Raw genomic sequence first — 20906 nt, 5'->3', positions numbered from 1 at the left:
AGTGCGGCTGTAACAACATGTCTAAGCAATTTTTTTGGATGGGTTGGAAATTTGCAGGAGTGAGACACCTAGAAGGAATAGTTTTGGAGTCATGGGGACCTGTACCCCCAAAAGGCAAGACAGCAGGCACTGTGTCTCCGTCCAGAAAGGCACAATCTTGGGGCAGTTCCAGTAAATGTGGTAGAAGTTACCTTTGTCACCTTGGCAGCGCCAACACCTATCTGAGCTGGAGGGATAGATAGCATGGAGCACATCTGGTGTCAGGTACCAAAAGTAGATAATTTTATATGCGTTCTCCTTGTAGAGCATGCAGAAGGAACTTTTTGCTGCCTGAGACTAGATCGTCTGCCATGTTGCCTCCGGGATTTTTTTTCCTAGTACCTTTTCCCAGCGAAGCATGTAGACATGCTTGCCCTGGTTTGAAATGGAGTAGGAATTGAGCACCCAGTAAATGTCAGAGATCAGGCCTTGGTCCCTCCATTATGATGCTCTCGAAGGGGGATGGCGCTGAGAATTGGAAAGCCATAAAACACCTGACGAGGTAAGTTATGTTTTCCCTGAAGTTCATTACGACAGTAATTTGCGTGATCTAGGGTCCACCAAGTGGCGCCCAGGGTGAAGACATTTGGCGAGTGAGACCAGCAGGCATCTCAGGGTTATAGAGGAAAGAGGTCAGCAGTGACTTTTCAGAGCTGAGCCCATGGGCGCGGGAGAGTGATCTAAGTAACGCCATAGATCCCTCTCCGTGTCTACCTCCGCATTCGCACTCCAGAGTAAGTTATTTGGATGTGTGGGTGCGAGACAAATTTTTTTGATTTCTGTCCATTTGTTGTATGACCGTTGGGGGAACCAGGAGGTCAGGGTGCGTAATTGAGTCACTTGGTAGTATTTTACCAAATCGGGGAACGCCAGCTCTCCATCAGAGCGGGAAGCCAGCAGGACCAAGCAGGGTATTATATGCCTCTTATAGTTCCAGACAAAGCAAACCAAGTCCACTTGAAGTTTTCTTAGTTGCATATAAGGTACAGGGATAGGCAATATCTGAAATAGATACAAGAGTTTGGAAAGAATGGTCATCTTCACTGAGGCCACCCTTCCCAAGAGAGATATGTGGTGGACCTTCCATCTCTGCAGGAGGTCCCTTATGGAGCGGAACATAGGGGGAAAGTATGCCTGATATAGAGAAGCAAAGGACGGGGGGATCAAGACTCCCAAGTATTTCAGAGCTGAGGTCTTCCAGTGGTATGGGAAGCACTTCTGCAGGTGCTGTACTTCCACAGCAGGATATTAATCGGAAGGGCCTCCGATTTGGTCACATTTATTTTGTAACCCGAGAGGGATTTGTAGGTGTCCAGTTCTGCATTCAAGTTGGGCAGTGAGATCCTAGGTTGGGTGAGGGTAAGTATAGCATCATCCGCAAACAATGCCAGTTTAAACTCCTTCCCTCGGACCGGGATACCTCGAATGTCTGGGTTTCTAGGGATGGATGCCACCAGGGTCTCAACGCACAGTGCAAACAGTAGAGGTGAGAGCGGACACCCCTGGCGGGTCCCATTTTCTGCCAGGAAGGTCGGAGACAGGGCGAAGCGTCCAGCCCAAGAACTAGTGACTCCAGGCCATCCCTGTTTGCTACATCTATTAAATCAATGACCCATCTCGTATTATCCCCCGCTTGACGGGGAGGGACAAAGCCCACCTGAGCCTTGTGTATTAAAGAAGGTAATATCGCATTTAGGCTTATGGACAAAAGCTTGGTGAAGATTTTCAGGTCAGAGTTTAAAAGTGCTATCAGTCTAAAGCTAGCGATAAGCTGTCTTTAATCATTTACAAAGGAATATCCAAATCCTGATTTGTAGTATTTCAGAACGTATAATTAGTATTTTAGTCCTGCCATTAGCATTTTTGTAGTCAGGGAAAATGTCCGATTTGCTGCTTGCTTTGAATTGGCTATATAAGATTTTTTTTAAATTTTAATAATTTATGCACTTGGCCAAAGTGTTTGATAGATTTGATAGATTTGAGTTTTTTCTTTATGAATAAAATATATTTTTATAGATCTAATATGCAGGTATATTTGGTTCTTAATAATAATTGTAATATAAATGTATTTTTGAACCATTGGTGGGATATTGATTAATAGGTGGCGGTTCCTATGTCATGTCTTCCACCTTTGGCCTTTTATTGGAAAGTGAATAAGAGTCTGTCCAGTGGATAAGCAATGAACCAAAGAAACAAGAAAGCTGACTTATGCCGAACTAGGGAAATAGCACAGTGATCATCCTAGTAGAAAATGTACAGGTCTCTTCTAGTCTCCCAGCCTGTGAATGGACAGTGAAAGGAGAAGCTGCAGACTGATGAGCTCATCTTTCTGTGAATCTGCTCACGCCCCCTATCTGCATGCTCTTTACACTGCAACACAACTGATTGGCTCCTTGTGCTGCTTCTTACTCCCCAATTGTGAGAGCTCTGGGGATTGCAAGAGGCTGATAACAAATCAAGTTCGGGTAATTACACTGTTTACAATAATAAAATGCATTTATTGATGTACTAATGAATGTAGGGATGCATTAATTTGTGTATTGTATATGTGCCTGGAGTTTACCTTTAATCTACGATTTCTTTTTTGTTTACAAACGGTTAATCTACAATTTCTTGATAGTATTATCTATGTTTCTACTGCAGAGCCACCTAAAATCCACCTTGATTGCAGTGGTGGAACACCTGTCAACACCATCATTGTTGTGGCTGGAAACAAACTACGATTTGATGTCCCCATCACTGGAGAGCCTGCACCAACGGTGGCATGGTTTAAAGAAAACATTGTGAGCTTTTTTGTTATTGTCTTCCAAAACTTTCCTAGTTTTCATAGCAAGAAAAGCTCAGATTATCTGGTTATTTAAAAAAAAAATCATTCCCTATTTGTTATCACCTTGACCGAATAAGGTTCAATAGACCCCCCCCCCCCCTTTCATTTTAGCCCAGTTTTCAACGATGTAATAGTTTCATTGACAATTACTACGTCTTACAACACTGTGCCCAATTAAGTTTTATATCAGTATTTGAAAGTTAGAGTTTTTTTGTGTTATTGAAGGAGTTGTAAAGGAAAACATTTTTTCACCTTAATGCAATCTATGCATTAAGGTGATAAAACATCTGATGATGCCGCCCCCCCCCCCCCCAGCCCCTGTTTTACTTACCTGACCCCTCGAAAGTCCTGCGCTCGGTCCCGCAGCCATTGGCTGGTGCTACTGTTAATCACATCCAGTGACGTGGCGCACCGAGGGGTGGGGCCGAGTGATACAGTGAGCAGCTATGGCAGCTCGCTGTATCACGGGAGCGCGCCTGCAAGGACTCATCACCATGTGAGCTCTCTAGCATGAATGTGATGAGTTCTTGCGGGGAGGATCAGAGACAGCCGCCGAGGGACCCAGAAGACGTGGATTGGGGCCACTCTGTGCAAAATGAACTGCACAGTGGAGGTAAGTATAACATGTTTGTTATCTAAAAAAAAAAAAAAATTCCTTTAGTGACCCTTTAAGTAACCACAGATGTTTTTATTCTTTATAATAAAAAGGAAAAAAAGCTAAAATATCAAGTATAAAACATATACAATCTAAAAGTAAAAAAAACACCTAAATAAAAACTTATTTTTGGAAAGTGGACATCCCAAGGTGATTTCATTTTTTGGCACAAGGTATTTAAACAAGGTATTTATGATTCAAATACCACAGACCCCTAAGGTGTGCATCTTGGGTATTATAGAGGATCTCCCACTAGAGGACAACCCAAAGAGGGCCGTTGGTAGGGCCCTTTTCCAGGCTCGCAAACTTATCCTCAGACACTGGAAGGATGTAGAACCCCCAAGACTGGGGGAGTGGATAGCTCAGATGGGTTGTACTCTCCGAGCAGAGAAATATATATATCAGCACAGGAAAAGGGGGGGGGAAGGTTTGAGTTGCTGTGGGCTCCCTGGTTAAATTCCCCAGGGTTGGCCCCACTTGAGTTGGTACTGGACAGGCTGCTCATATAAGAGGATGGAGGTGTGGACTCACAATGGGGCCAATGACACACAGTAGAGAGGGGAGGCGGAGTGGTCCGGGGGATGGAATCCTGACACATACTGGGGCGGGGTACGGGGTGTGAGGTCCTGCCAGAACCCGTATTTTGTGGTACTGCAAACTGTGATGATTTTTATAGGAAGAAGAGGTAGCATTCCAGAAGTTTTGTGTGGATTTTCTGTTACTTTCATTTTTGTTTTATGAGGATGTGTAAGGTTGGATGAATACTGACAAAAACAAAGTGTATGTAACCATGTCTTTTTTTTGCCATATTATTCAATAAACATCCTTTTTTGAGAAAAAAAAAATAATAATAACTTAAGGCACCCTTAGTCTTTAAAGTCGCAAAATTGAAGCTAAGTGGAGAAGGAGGGGGGGGTGTTAGGATTGGGCCCAAAGTGTCAATATTTTGTGTGGCCACCATTATTTTCCAGCACTACCTTAACCCTCTTGGGTATGGAGTTCACCAGAGCTGGTTGGCACTGGAGTCCCCTTCCACTCCTCCATGATAACATCACGGAGCAGGTGGATGTTAGAGACTTTGCACTTTTCCACCTTCCATTTAAGGATGCCCCACAGATGCTCAATAGGGTTTAGGTCTGGAGACATGCTTGGCCAGTCCATTACCTTTACCCTCAGCTTCTTTAGCAAGGCAGTTGCCATCTTGGAGGTGTGTTTGGGGTCATTATCATGTTGGAATACTGCCCTGCAACCCAGTCTCCAAAGGGAGGGGATCATGCTCTGCTTCAGTATGTTACAGTACATGTTGGCATTCATGGTTCCCTCAATGAACTGTAGCTCCCCAGTGCCGACAGCACTCATGCAGCCCTAGACCATGACACTCCCACCACCATGCTTGACTGTAGGCAAGACACACTTGTCTTTGTACATCTCACCTGGTTGCCGCCACGTGCGCTTGACACCATCTGAACCAAATAAGTATATCTTGGTCTCATCAGAACTTAGTCTGCTTGACCTCAGCAAACTGTTTGAGTCCTCAGCAAATTGCTTTCTTGTGCATCTTCATTAGAAGAGGCTTCCTTTTGGAACGACAGCCATGCAGACCAATTTGATGCAGTCTGCATCATATGATCTGAGAACTAACAGGCTGACCCCCCACCCCTTCAACCTCTGCAGCAATACTGGCAGCACTCATTCATCTACAGGTGAAACTCAAAAAATGTGAATATCGTGCACAAGTTCATCTAATGCAACTTAAAAGGTGAAACTAATATATGAGACTCATTACATGCAAAGCAAGATAGTTCAAGCCGTGATTGTCATAATTGTGATGATTATGGCTTACAGCTCATGAAAACCCTAAATCCACAATCTCAGAAAATTAGAATATTACATGCAATCAATAAAACAAGGATTTTACATAGAACAATATTGGACCTCTGAAAAGTATAAGCATGCATATGTACTCAGTATTTGGTTTGGGCCCCTTTTGCAGCAATTACTGCCTCAATGCGGCGTGGCATGGAAGCTATCAGCCTGTGGCACTGCTAAGGTGTTATGGAAGACCAGGATGCTTCAATAGCGGCCTTCAGCTCTTCTGCATTGTTCGGTCTCATGTCTCTCATCTTTCTCTTGGCAATGCCCCATAGAGTCTCTATGGGGTTCAGGTCAGGCGAGTTTGCTGTCCAATCAAGCACAGTAATCCCACAGTCATTGAACCAGGTTTTGGTGCTTTTGGCAGTGTGGACAGGTGCCAAGTCCTGCTAGAAAATGAAGTCAGCATCCCCATAGAACTCTTCTGCGGAAGGAAGCATGAAGTGCTCCAAAATCTTGTGGTAGATGGCTGCTTTGACCCTGGACTTAATGAAGCACATTGGACCAACACCAGCAGATGACATGGCTCCCCAGATCAACACAGACTGTGGAAACTTCACACTGGACTTCAAGCATCTTGCAGTGTGTGCCTCTCCATTCTTCCTCCATACTCTGGGTCCTTCGTTTCCAAATGAGATGTAACATTTGCTCTCATCAGAAAAGAGGACTTTGGACCATTGAGCAACAGACCAGGTCTGTTTTTCTTTAGTCCAGGTAAGACGCTTCTGACAATGTTTGTTGTTCGGGAGTTGCTTGACAAGAGGAATATGACATTTGAAGCCCATGTCCAGGATCCGTCTGTGTGTGGTGGCTCTTGATGCACTGACTCCAGCCTCAGTCCACTCCTTGTAAGTCCTCAACAATTTTGAATGGCCTTTTTCTGACTATCCTCTTCAGTCTGCGGTAATCCCTGCTGCTTGTGCACCTTTTTCTTCCACACTTTTCCCTTCCACATAACTTTCTATTAATGTGCTTTGATACAGCACTTTGGGAACATCCAACTTCTTTTGCAATTACCTTTTGAGTCTTTCCTTCCTTATGGAGGGTGTCAATGATGATTCCTACTGAATCATAAGGGCCTTATTCACATGTGCCGTGCTCTCTGAAAAGGGATCAGTGTTCAGATCTCTCTTCGCGGGCCATTTGACAGGCGTTGTATTGCCTCCTCATGGCTTGCTTTAACCCCCTGGACCCTGCCTTAATGTTAACTTAAATGGGTCATGTTTGGTGGGCATTATGCCAGGTGAAATAACAGGGGGATGTAATTCCTCCCATGGCTTGTTTTAACACCCCCCAAATTGCATATAATTGAGCCCTAATAGTGTATACAGTCACAGTGTCTATAAATGTGATAGAAAGTCAGGAAATTAGAATTGTAATTTATGCCCCCATAACACCTGAAGGTGCTCCATGGACTTTGGGCCTTTTTATCTGGCTAGGCTGTGAAAAAAATCTCACATATGTGGTATTGCCGGACTCAAGAGGAGTAGCAGAATGTGTTTTGGGATGTAATTCTAACTATGCCTATGCTGCCCATTAGAAACATCTTATTAATTGACAACTTTGTGTAAAAAATATATATTTTAATTTTCATACCGCATTTTCCAAAAACTTGTGGCAAAAAAGTGTTGTTTTCAAAAGACTCATCATGACTTAGAGTGTTTGCTTTCAAAAATGTGGTCATTTTATGGGTGTTTCTGTTGTCCTAGTGCTTCTCCAAAAATGTAATAGGTAGTTAGGAAATTAGGTGCATGAGTTATGCCCCTAGAACACCTAAATGTGCTTTTTGGATTATGGGACTTTCTCTATGTGGCTAGTTTGTAAAAAAAAGTCTCACAGTCGTATTGCTGTACTCGAGAGTAATTCTAAGTATGCCTATGCTGTGCATTAGAAATGATTTATCAATTAACAAATTTGTGTAAACAATGTTTAATTTCCGTTCGTGCATTTTACAAAAACTTGTGGCAAAAAATTAAATTTTCAAAAGATTCACTATGCCTTTCAGAAAATACCTTGGGATGTTTGATTTCAAAATGGGGTCATTTGTGGGCGTTTCTTCTGTCCAGGCACTTCAAGGACTCAAGAAAGTGACAGATAGCCAGGAACTTAGATGCATAATTTATGCTTCTTGAAAGCCCAAAAGTGCACCTTGGATTTTGTCCCGCCCCCGCCATTTGTGTAGGCCGTGAAAGTCTCAAATGTGTGGTATCCCCATACTCCAGAGTCCCAGAATGTGTGAGTGGGTGTAATTGTATGCATACCTATGCTGTATGTGAGAAATAACTACAATTACAGCTTTGTGAAAAATACAAATTTTATTTAATTTCTTAATTTTCCAATAAATTGTGACAAAAAATACTTTAAAAACTCACCATGTCTCATATTAAATACCTTAGACTGTCTCCTTTCAACAAAGGGGTCATTTGGGGGTATATGCACTTAACTTGCATTTTAGGGGCTCGTGAAATGATATAGGCAGTTAGTATATCAGGATTGATTAATTTTCACATATATATACCGATGCTTGTAGACTCTATGGGCGGATTCAGAAAGAACTTACGCCGACGTATCTTGATATACGCCACGTAAGTGTAAATTTGTGCCGTCTATCTGTGCGCCGTAGCCAGAAAACTAGATACGCCTGAAAATAGGCTTCTTCAGACCGGTGTAAATTTCCTACGCCAGCGTATCGTGGGCGCATATTTACGCTGGACGCATCTGGTGCTCCCATTGATTTCCTATTCAAATATGCAAATGAGGGAGATCCGGCGATTCAGAAATGTACGTTTGGCCCGCGCAGGCTACGCGCAGTGCGCGTAAGCGGTACGTCCGGCCTAAAGTTACCCCTCATAAAGCAGGGGTAACTTTGCACCAGACTTGCACAGGTCAGCTGGAGAGCAGCTGCAGCAGCACCGTTACGGACGAGCTGAGCAACCACACATGCAGGACAACACATCTGTCTGCCAACATGCCAGGGGCAGCCGTGGTCATAGCACTACTGCATCTACGGGCACGTAGGAGGGCACGGGAGAGGATATACCGCACGCGCATGAACGTCTTTGGCATGGGTGATTCGGAGGTGTATCGCATCTTCAGATTCAGCTCTGATGCCATCCTGGAATTACCCACAGCCCTGCATGATGACATCACCAGCCAGACACAACGCGTACATGCAATGCAGCCACTGGTCAAGGTACTGGCAACACTGCATTTCCTTGCAAGTGGATCTTTTCAGTGTACAAGTGGAGTCGTGGCTGGGATGTCACAATCCATCATGAGCAGATGTGTGCACCAGGTTGTCCCTGCAATCCTCACACGCATGTCCCACCACATCATAAAACCCACCCATGAGCACCTGCGGCAGAAGGCAATGCAGGATTTCTACAGAATTGCCAGATTCCCACGCAATGTGGGGGCCATTGATTGCACACATGTGGCACTACAGCCCCCCGTGCCACAGAGCACATGTACCGCAATCGTAAGCAGTGGCATTCCATCAACGTACAGGTGATAGCCGATGCCCAATGCCTCATATGGCACGTCCGTGCTAAACACCCCGGGGCCAGCCATGACAGCTACATATACCGTCAAAGCAACATCCCAACAGAATTCGAACAGAACATGTACAGGGACAGCTGGCTGGTTGGTGAGTGACATGGGTGACAGGCATGACTGTCCGATCCCATGATGCAGACATCACGAGGGGCACATGCACGACTAACATCCTCCTGTCTTTTCCCTTCCAGGTGACTCTGCATATGCACTTGGGCCCCATCTCATGACTCCATTCCAGAATCCCCAAACCAGAGGAGAGAGAAAATACAATTCTATACACATACGTACCCGTGCAGTGGTGGAACGCACATTTGCCATCCTGAAGTCCAGTTTCCGATGCGTGAATAAGTCCGGGGGGACCCTGTTGTATTCCCCAAACTTTGTGTGCCAGATCATCGGTGCATGTTGCGTGCTGCACAACTACGCCATGAGAAAGGGCCTGGAGATTGACATACGTGATGACCTGACCCCCCAACCAGACAGTCCCCCCCTAACCGAGGCTACCCCGTCTGCTGAAGGAACAGCAGTCAGGAGTTGCCTCGTGGAATGCATCTTTGCACGTTAAACACACACATTCATCATGGCACACGGACAATGCACACATGCACACCACTGTGGTCCCTAGCTCACACACACCACATCCACCTTACATTGGATTAGCCCAAGTCCACCATGCAGGACTTGGGAGCAGCAATGCCGCGCCAAGTCTCCAATGGTGTCGCTGTCCATTCATACCACATTCACACGGTCGTGGGGATAACTTCTCCCCGACGACTCAGGGTGACACACCTTGCTGGCAGGTATGTCACCCCCACATTCACGCACCAGTCACACTGTAGCCTGCACTCCTGACCGTGTGCATACTTTTCAAAAATAAATAAACTCATATCCTGAGTATACAAATAAAAATAAAACTCATCACGTGAGTATAAACAAATAAAAATAAAACTCATCACGTGATTATAAACAAATAAAAATAAAACTCATCACGTGAGTATAAACAAATAAAAATAAAACTCATCACGTGAGTATAAACAAATAAAAATAAAACTCATCACGTGATTATAAACAAATAAAAATAAAACTCATCACGTGAGTATAAACAAATAAAAATAAAACTCATCACGTGAGTATAAAATAAAAATAAAAAAATGCACTCATCTGCCCTGTCGTGGGTCAGGCATGGTGCCACGGCTCTTGGGCCTCAGTTGCCTGGGGGGAGCCTCCGGTGTGGGGGAGGGGCATCTGCAGGAGGATCATTCCCCGGTCTCTCCCTGGCTGGCTGCCTGCCCTCTAATGCCAGGGCAATGCGCTGGAGAAAGTTATTGGTCTCCGCCTGCATCCGCAGCTGGTGGGTGGTGGTTTTGCCTGTACAGCCGCTGCCAGGCTCCTCCCCTCCACCTGCATGGCAGCTGTATTTGCCTGCACTGCCTGTGCCCCCCCTGAGGGGGGAGGAGGCCCTTGAGGGGCTATCCCTGAGGGGGAGGTGGTTTAAGAGGATCCTGGGATGAGGGTCTCGTCCACAAGGTAGAAATCTTTCTCCATAGAGACATGCTCCTCCTCTACTTGCTCTAGAGGTGAGGTGGGGGCACTCTCCTCCAGGGATGGCGTGGATCACCCAGCCGGCCGACGACGGCCCAGCTCCCTCCAGCACATCTGTGGATGACACAAAACATTCCCATGTTGGTGGACCCACACACATGCTTCCTGATCGTGGCCAGCTTCTCTTTCACCAGACGCTGCAGATCATAAATTTTTTTTGTTATGTCCCTGGGGGTCCTATCCGCCACGCCAAGGGCATTCACCTGCGTCGTAATCGACAGCAGGATCTCATCTTTCTGGACCTTGCTGGTCGTGCCACTCAGTGCCCCATGGAGGCACGCGCCGTACTTGGAGAGGCCCTCGATAATAATTGCCTTCTCCTCAGGGCTGACATTTTTCTTCCTCTGATCCTTAGTAGTCACTACTGGTGCAGACATGGCTCCAAATGCAAAAGTACTAGCACCCAAAAATGCTTGTGTACTTTTGCACTTGATGGGCGCATGTCTGGGCGTATTTATGCACTGGGCGCAAGCAGTGGGCCGGCGTATCTTAGGGGTTATGCCGGGCATAGTTGTGAGCATGCGGTCAATTCGTCCACCTCACAGCGCATGCGCCGTTTAAGATACGCCCAACGTAAACCACTGCGACACGCTCGGACCATCATTTGCATGGGGTGACGCCCACTTACACTGGCCTACGCCGTCGAAAATACGTTACGCTGGCGCATCTTGGTGAGTAATGGTGTTCTGAATACAGTACATGCCTCTCCGCGCTGCTCCGGCGTAGTGTAAAAAAGATACGCTACGTCGGCATAAATATGCGCCAATGTATCTGAATCCGGCCCAAAAACTTTAACACAAACTAAATAATATACACTGATTTGCTTTTTTTTTCACCAAAGAAATGTAACAGAATACACTTTGGCCAAGATGTATGAAGAAAGAAAATTTAATAGCCAAGTTTTATAACAGACACGAAGAAAAAAACAAAAACCCAGTGGTGATTAAATACCACCAAAAGAAAGATCTGGCTAAACAAATATAAATATGTTTTCTGTGTTGCATGTTGTCATTCAAAGTGTCACAGCACTGAAAGCTGAAAAATCGCCTGGACTTCAAGGGTGTGAAACAGCCTGGCCTTGAAGTGGTTAAGGCAACGATCATTGGAAATACTGGTAATGTTACCTCTACCTGTATATTTGGATAGGTAATTAAATGCGTCCTGCTTTTTTATTTAGTATAGAGGTTTTTTTAAAACATTTAGGTTTGTACTATTTTTTTTTTATTTCTTTTTTTTCATTGTAGGAATTTACAGAAATTGAAGGCCGGGTGCACGTAGATACAGATAAAGATCAAAGCAGCTTTGTTATTGATGGAGCAAAACGAGAGGATGAAGGCAATTATAGGATAGTAGTGTCCAACCCTTCTGGAGAGGATAGTGCCACTATATATATAAAAGTAGTAGGTAAGGAATGGTAAAAATGAATGTATATAAACTAGAATTATGATTTTGGAAATAGTTCATCTGTAGTCGACAACTAAGAAGTATTACTAATGCCATGTTTGCATTTTATCTTCCATTCTAGATATTCCTGATCCTCCACAGAACATTCAAATCCCAGGTGTTGGAGAGGACTGGGCAGATGTTATTTGGGAGCCCCCAAAATATGATGGTGGTCAACCGATTTTAGGTAAGCAAAATTTTTAAATACTCAGTAAGGGTTGAGCTAGGGTTTAAGCTTGATGGCTAGTGCCACAATGCCTTTTGTCCATATCACGCCCCCTACCCACCGAATTTGAATTCCGCCGGGTTATTTACGCTACGCCGCCGCAACTTTACAGGCAAGTGCTTTGTGAATAAAGCACTTGCCTGAAAAATTTGCGGCAGCGTAACGTAAATGACATACGTTACGCCGCCGCAGAGATACGCCCAGTGTACAAGAATCTGGGACAGAGTTCCTAGATTTATCTACATGATAAGTCTATTTCGGTGAGCTATGTTTTTTGAAAGAATTTTGTTTATTATGATAAGTCTTTAAAGGGGAGGTTCACCCTATAAAAAAATTCTAACACTATATCCAGCCCAGTTCTGCATATAAAATGACACTGACCTTTTTTTTTTTTCCCGTAGATAGCGTTTAGCCGTGGAATTCACCGCGGCTTACGGGTAGGGAATCCCGCGGGAGTGGGCATTCCTATTGACATGCCAATTGATTGATAGAGCCGAGTCGACCCGAGCTTCCTTCGGGAAGTCGTGACGCGCTGTGTGTGCCATCGTTTAGCATGTCAATCAATTGGCATGTCAATAGGAATGCCCACTCCCGCGGAATTCCCTACCCTGAAGCCGCTTTGAATTCCACGGCTAAACGCTATCTACGGGGGGGGAAAAAAAGGTCAGTGTCATTTTATATCCAGAACTGGGCTGGATGTAGTGTTAGACATTTTTTATAGGGTGAACCTCCACTTTAATTACCTCTGTTTTTCCCCTACCGCATCATCCCTATGTTCGCAATAAATTATTGAGCATGAATGGGGTGATCTTACCCAGATAGGGTCAATAGAAAACACAAAGGATAGTTCAAATAAGCCAAGATACAATACCTAAAGAGCAGAGGCAGGATCAAATAAAACAATGTCATGGACAAGCTTGATTGTAGATGTAATGCCGCATACACACAATCGTTATTCATGTCATGGAAAAAACTATGTTTTTCTACACGTGATTCCTCTCAAGCCTGCCTTGCATACACACGATCGTGAGAAAAAATGTTCGAGTAAAGCACAGTGACGTACAACACGTACAACTGCACTATTAAGGGGAAGTTCCATTCGAATGGTGCCACCCTTTGGGCTGATTATGCAAATTTCCCTTCTCATAACTTACTTTTGAGCATGCTCCGTTTTTTCCCCGTCGTTAAAGCCTACACACGACCGTTTTTTTCATGACGAGTAAAAAGACGACGTGAAAAACAACGAGAAAAAATAGAGCAGGTTCTACATTTTTAATGGCCATTTTTCTCGTCGCAAAAAATGGTCTGGAGCCTACAGTACACACGACCGTTTTTCACGACCAATTTAAAAAAATCAATTTTTCACATCATAAAAACGGTCGTGTGTACGAGCCATTAGATGGGCAGAAGCAGCACACCAGGGACTTGGACAAGACACAGAAGCATTACCTGTTTGTAATGCTGAAAACGATTTTTACACACATATGCACATACACACACACACACCTGGTTACTTAGAGAAAGAACAAGTTAAAATCATAAGTATTAGTTCCTAACGTTCCTTAAAGCCACCAACCAGATTTGACCTTTGATTGCTCGAAACTTTGAAAACATCAAGCAGAAAGAGTAGCACTGGCTTCAGGATGCAGATGCCCTTTTCCAAGATGTGGGGAGCTCTCTGGAATCTGGCTTTAGTGGATTTCAAAGGATTAAAGTGGTTCTAATGTGTAAACATTTAACTGAAAGGATTACCTGAATTAAGGTAAAAAATTTGTAAGTAATAATATCGCCCCATAACTCCTCCCTGATACACAAGTCCTCACTCAATCCAGCGCTGTGCCCGTCTATATGTGTCTCTTCCCACTCTCACGGGTCTTGCTGAGGCATCGGTAGTCATTGGCTAAGTCAAATCCTGTAACGAAGGAGCAGGGGGCAGGGCTGAGCCATATTGTCTGTGTTTTTGGATGCTTGGGATCGATTCTTTAGGTGTGCCACAATAGGAATCAGCTTCCTATGGCGGCACACAAAGAAGAAGAGGATTGGGGCCTCCCTGTGCAACAGAGGTAAAGCATGTTTGTTATTTGGAAAAAAACTTTACAATCACTTTTTGATTTTGAAAGTAAGTGAACTTTATAAAATGTACCACATTTGCAGTGTTTACTGGATAGCTTTTTGACTCATTTTAGTTGTTGCAATTACAAAAAAGGGGGGTTGCCATCCGGGACCTCTGAAAAAAGAAACCTCTGGGCCCTTTAATAAAAAATATATATATATATAAAAAAAAATAAACATTTATGAAAAAAAAAGGGGGGGTTGTCATCCAGGGCCCTGGGGACCTCTGGGCCCTTTAATGAAAAAATAAACATATATAAACAAAAATAAAAAAATAAACGTTTATAACAAAAAAATTGTCCCTTTAATAAAAAATAAAATAAAAATATATTAGACTTTTTTTTTAATAAAAAATAAATAAAAACAAGGGGAGCTGCAAAGTGAGAAGCAGGGGGGGGGGGGACCTTTAAAAAAAAAAAAGAAATAAAGAAAAATGGGGACCTCTGGGCCCTTTAATAAAATATAAATATATATATATATATATATATATATATATATATATATATATATATATATATATATATATATATATATATACACAAATTATTATTTATTTTTTTATAAAAAAAAAATTACAAAAAAGGGGGGGTGCCACCTGGGACCTCTGAAAAAGAAACCTCTGGGCCCTTAAAAAAAAAAAAAAAAAAAAAAAAATAAACATTTATAAAAAAAAGGGGGGGGGGTTGCCATCCAGGGCCCTGGGGACCTCTTGGCCCTTTAATTAAAAACATAAAAAATAAATATATATATAAACAAAAATAAAAAAATAAACATTTATAACAAAAAAATTGGCCCTTTAATAAAAAATAAAAAAAAATATATTAGAATTTTTTTTTTATAAAAAATAAATAAAAACAAGGGGGGTTTTCCATCCGGGGCCCTGGGGGCCTTCGGACCCCTGGGGACCCCCGGACCTCTAAAAAAAAAAATTGGCCCTTTAATAAAAAATAAAATAAAAATATATTAAAATATATATATATATTTTTTTAATAAAAAAAAAAAAAAAGGGAGTTGCCATATGGGGCCCTTTATTTTTTTAAAGGGGGTTGCTATCCGGGCCCCTTACAGGTGTACTGCCTGTACCCCCCTGATGGCGGCCCTGGACAGTGGTGCCTGTCATTGGCGAATATCTCCTAAACCGTGCAGGTTTAGGAAATATTGCTAACACCTACAGGTAAGCCTTAATGTAGGCTTACCTGTAGGTGTAAATGACAAAAGTGGGTTTACAACCACTTTAAGGGTTACTCGCCACCAGTTGCCCTACGCCCTGCTCTGATGCAGCCCACGCATGCCAGAAATAATTTTCCACTTGCAAAATGCGAGTAGGCGAGTGGGAAATTTGAGGGTTGATAATGGTAAGCAGAGCAGAGGGTAAATCTCCCTAACGGGGACACAGACATCAATAAAAACTGACAAGTGTTCTAATCTATCTCTTCTCTGTCTAAAATTAAAAAAAAACATTTGCCTTTAGTTATACTTTAAACAGGGCTGGACTTTCCTTATTCATTTGTTTGATAAAACCATACAAAATAACATACAAATTCCAGAGTTTCACAACAAATGTCATAGGATTCAAATGTAAAAAGCAGTTATATAAGATCAAGTCTACTAAATAGCAACAAGAATATACTAATGTATAAGGTATAATTGAATCTGCTATATGTTAAAGTTTGTGGAAAAAACTTTCCTTGAACAGCACTAAAAATATATATAAGACATGGTGGATTCGATATAAAGCAGCGAAGGAATGGCAAGTACACAGTTTTGCAGAAGACTACATAGTAATATGCAACAGGCAAAGAAATCAAATAACACAGTGCCACCTACTGTCCTTTTACAGTCTTCCAACAGAACGTAGCTGCAGTTGTTGCAATATTGCGATGACAATATAAATGAGAATCTGGATTAAAGCAAGGAAACAGCAGTTCTAGTCGGCTCAGATAGGTAAAATGCCATCCCTGCCAGCTGAACTTGGTTTAACCACTTCAGCCCCAGAAGATTTGGCTGCTCAATGACGGGCCATTTTTTGGATATGGCACCGTGTCGCTTTAACTGACAATTGCACGGTCGTGCAACGTTGTACCCAAACAAAATTTACCTCCCTTTTTCCCCACAAATAGAGCTTGCTGGTGCTGGTGGTATTTGATCAACTCTGCGGTTTTTATTTTTTGCAAATAAAGAGCGACAATTTTGAAAAAAACACAATATTTTGTACTTTCTGTTATTATAAAATATTTATTTTTTTAGTTTTTTTTTTCCTCAGTTTAAGCCCATATGTATTATTTTACATATTTTTGGTAATACAAATCACAATAAGCGTATATTGACTGGTTTGCGCAAAAATTATAGCGTCTACTAAATAAGGGATAGATTTATGGTATTTTTTTTTTTTAACTATCAGGACTGCGACATTATGGCAGACAGATCGGACACTTTTGACACTTTTTTGGGACCATTGACAATTATACAGCGACCAGTGCAATAAAAATGCAGTGATTCCTGTATAAATGTCACTGGCAGGGAAAGGGTTACCACTAGGGGGCGATCAAGGGGTTAAATGTGTTCCCTAGTGTGTGTTCTAACTGTGGGGGGGAAGGGACTGACTATAGGAGATGACAGCTAGTAGGAACTCACAATCTCTCTCTCCTCTCCTCACAGAACTGGGATGTGTGTTTACACACACACGTCCCTGTTCTGCCTCTCGTGCCCGTGATCGCGTGTGGCCGGCGGTCATCGCGACTGCCAGCCACAAGCATCAGCACCACCCCGCAGTGCTATTCCGCTTAAAGGAGCCACCATACAGCTACGACGGCTTGTGGGATCGTGCCGACCTGCCGCAGTATAATGACGGTGGCTGGTCGGCAAGGGGTTAAACTCATTCAGGGCTCATGCTATACCATTTACCAAACCAACCAATATACGCTTATTGGGATTTTTCAAAAACATTTAGGAGAATACATATTGGCCTAAATTTCTGAAGAAATTCGATTTTTTCATTTTTTTTATTGGATAAGTTTTATAGCAGAATGTAGAAAATATATATTTTTTCCAATATTGTATGTTTAAAAAAAAACAAAAACACAGTAGTGATCAAATACCACCAAAAGAAAGCTCTATTTGTGGGGGGAAAAATTACATACATTTTATTTGGGTAAAGTGTTGCATGACCAATGTAACACATGCAATTACCAATTAAAGTAACAAGTGCTGTATCACAAAGAGCCTTTAGTGTGGTATAAAACCCTCTTGTCTCATGTACTGACTTTTATTTTTCTTCAGTCTGTTCAAATAACGCATAGACCTAATTCAGGCAATAAACATAGAGGTTGATTTACTTAAAGCGGGGTTCTGGGCATAATTTTTTTTTGCAAGCTAAAATGAATCACATTAAATAGTCCCTAAAACATATGAATAGCTCCCCAATCATTCCAGAAATCATTGCAAACACTTGCCTTATATCCTCCAGCTCATGTTGCGGCCGTATCCATCATATGTGTGGGCATGTGAAGCCCAGTTCCTTTTTCTTCCTGGTTTTCAGGGAGAGGTGCATGCTGGGTGATTTTTAGGCACAGTAATGCCCAGAGACTCCTGGGAAATGAGTGTCATCATTTCCCAGGAGGCAATGGGGTCTTAGGACAGGAAGTTGAACCACCTAGGACCAGGAACTAGGCAAGCTGCTAATAGAAAGTTCATTTTTAGGGTGGAACTCCGCTTTAAGGTTTAGGGGCTGTTCCCCAGGCAAAGTGTCACATACCTGGTCAGAGGTGCTGAGAGGGCTTCCCTTGCGGATTAGTGCAGAGTGCTATGCTCAAAGAAAAAGGGATTGCCAGCTGCAACAGGCTGAGGTGACGAGGAGATGTCCAGTTGATGGCGGCTGAAAACAGGATGCACCGCTGGGCAGCAGTCCCTCAGGAGTACCAGATGAGACTTGGCAGAAGGGAGAGCCAGGAGCAGAGTCAGGAGCCAGGCCAGTTGTCATGCACAATATCAACCAGGAGTAAGTCAGGAGTCAGCTGGGGTCATACACTGGTAATCAGGCAGCAGCCGAGTCATAAGAGCAAGCCAGAGGTCATACACGTATCAGCAGACAAAGGCGGAGTAAACAGAACAAGCGGAGGGTCAAAGCCAGGAATGGAGACAAGACAGGTCAAAGGCAAGCCAGGTCGGTAACAGGAAACCCAATAATAGCAGGAACAGGAACTCTGGAATACACGGTGGGGGGTGGGGGACTGAAGATCAACGAGCAACTAGTGGCTCATGCTGCTGGCTTTAAATAAGTCACTGGGCGCCAGAATCTGTCACGCATTACGAGACAGATTCTGCAAACCATTCTTTAACACCGTTCTGCGAACCGTTCTCTGGCACAAAGTGATTCTTCACTTCACTAAGTGACTATTAGTATCTAAGGTGAACCTGATTTCACTTTAAATACCTAATCCTGTACTAGGTAAATAAATAAAATAAAAAAAACAGGATTGTTGCTAGCACATAAAGTGAATACTTCTTCACCTCATTTACTAACATTCACTTTGCTAGGTTAACATTCATTTTGTGAAGTAAACTGTTTTTACTCCTCTAGTATTCAAAAAAAAAACCTGAAGACCTCAAATGTATGACAAAATGCATAGGGCAGTGCCTAACATGACGTCATCACGCACACCAGTCTCCGGCCTATAGTTGATGTTATTGCACTGCTGCTTTATTAACTAATATAATGTGAGTGCACTATTTTTATCTTAATAAAAAAATATTTTTTAATTGATATACTGCACTATGGGCTTTGACCTTTTAAATCGGGATTAAAGTTATCCCTCAAGGGCTTTTGGCCACTCAGAAGTATGAGGGCCACTGCGGTGTGGTGAGCATTCAATTTGACTCCTGTTCCTACTGGGAACCTGCACTTTCATGGACTTTTTTAAGCACAAGATCACTTAATTTTATGGAGTTTTTTTATTTCGTTTTGATTTATCACTATATCTGAAATATTAATTAATTTATGTAAACATAAATTATTGGTTTTACAGATTGTGATATTTCACATATTTTGATAGCGATTCCCATTACGTATTGTCTTTTGTGTGAAGTAGATTTGATATTGATAAATAATATTATTTATATTTTCTTCAGGATATCTTATTGAAAGGAAAAAGAAAGGGAGCCAAAGGTGGATGAAGATGAACTTTGACCTTTACACGGACACAAGTTACCAGTCAACAAACATGATTGAAGGAGTACTCTATGAAATCAGAGTCTTTGCTGTCAACGTTATTGGCATTTCACAGGAAGCTAATACCACTAATCCATTCATGCCAATTGGTAAGTGAATTTTTGACACTGGAGGAAAAATTTAATATAGAACATAAAACAATTAGAAAAAGCTAGGTTTGATGTCTATGTGACCATGATATATATGAAGGGGGCATTCAGCCTTATGGGGGTGAAAATCATATCTCAGGAGGCATCTTCTTTTAAAGTCAAAGTTCTAACTTCATTGTTCATAAATGTTTCCCCACGCCATACTAGTGTATTCAAAGTTTCCTATGTACTAGCTTGTTTCTTGAAATATTTGTATTCTTATTAGTTCTTGCTCAAAAATTACACAAATAACTTAGACAGTGTAGGAAATTACAACACATGATCAGAGTCTGTGCAAGTCCTTTAGAATAAGCCTTCTCAACCTATTGTCTTTTTCTGACGCAACAGGGAAACCCGCATTGCATCAGAGGGGGGCGGGGCCACCCGTACATGTCACTGGGTAACCCTGCAGCCTTTCCCCGTTGCGTCAGAGGGTGGCAGGGTCACCCGCGCACGTGATGTGCGGCCCCGCCCTCAGCTATTTAAGAGCTGTCACAGCGGGTGCCTCACAGGCAGGATCGTGTCTGCGGTTTTTTTTCTCCGCATCCTGCGCTCGAAAATGGATTACATCGTTGGAATTTGTTTTTTCTTTTTAATAAAGGACTTGTCCCAATCTGTCTCCTGTGGTTTTTAAAATTTTTGATTTTTTTGTGTGTGAAAAGGTAGGGGTACAATGTACCCCGTTACCAATTCACATAGCGGGGGCTTCCAGATTCTGATAAGCCCCCCGCCCACAGACCCCCACAACCACCAGGCAAGGGTTCAGGGGACAGGGTGAGGGCATGTGGCCTTGTATGGTTCAGGAGGGGGGCACTCTCTCGTCCCCCTCTCTTTTCCTGTGACCTGTCAGACAATTCATTATAGCCGCGAGAAGTTTTAAATTACTTTTTTTCCTTTAGAAATTTCATTTTGTGCAGGGACTGTTTTAAACACGGGAAAAATGCGCCACTTTACAGGCATCCTATAGACACCCCCATGTACGAAATTTAAAGAAATATTTCACTTTTATTGTTTCACTTTACGCATTAATAAAATCACTGCTCCTGAAAAAAATGCTTTTTTTTTACTTTTTTTGCATTGTCCCCCCGGGCAGGACCCAGGTCCCCAAACACTTTTTACGATAATACCATGCATATAAGCCTTTAAAATTAGCACTTTTTATTTCTCCCACAGACTTTTAAAGGGTGTTCTGCGGCTTTCAAATTTGCCGCGAATTTGCC

General features: G+C 42.7%; 1 protein-coding gene across 4 annotated transcripts in view; it reads left to right on the top strand.

The window, feature by feature from the left end:
- LOC120915362 (myosin-binding protein C, fast-type-like) overlaps positions 1 to 20906 on the top strand; it is a 186188-nt gene that overhangs the window by 113432 nt on the left and 51850 nt on the right. For all 4 annotated transcript variants that reach the window (XM_040325789.1, XM_040325788.1, XM_040325791.1 and 1 more), the window contains 4 exons: positions 2683 to 2822; positions 11795 to 11954; positions 12076 to 12180; positions 19459 to 19647. In XM_040325789.1, the coding sequence (XP_040181723.1) occupies positions 2683 to 2822; positions 11795 to 11954; positions 12076 to 12180; positions 19459 to 19647 (594 nt within the window). The remainder of the gene's footprint in view (positions 1 to 2682; positions 2823 to 11794; positions 11955 to 12075; positions 12181 to 19458; positions 19648 to 20906) is intronic.

The sequence above is a fragment of the Rana temporaria genome, chromosome 10 (genome assembly GCF_905171775.1).
Source record: "Rana temporaria chromosome 10, aRanTem1.1, whole genome shotgun sequence".
NCBI classification, from domain to species: Eukaryota; Metazoa; Chordata; class Amphibia; order Anura; family Ranidae; genus Rana; species Rana temporaria.
The sequence above is the reverse complement of the archived record's forward strand: the minus strand, read 5'-3'. Positions and strand labels throughout refer to the sequence as shown.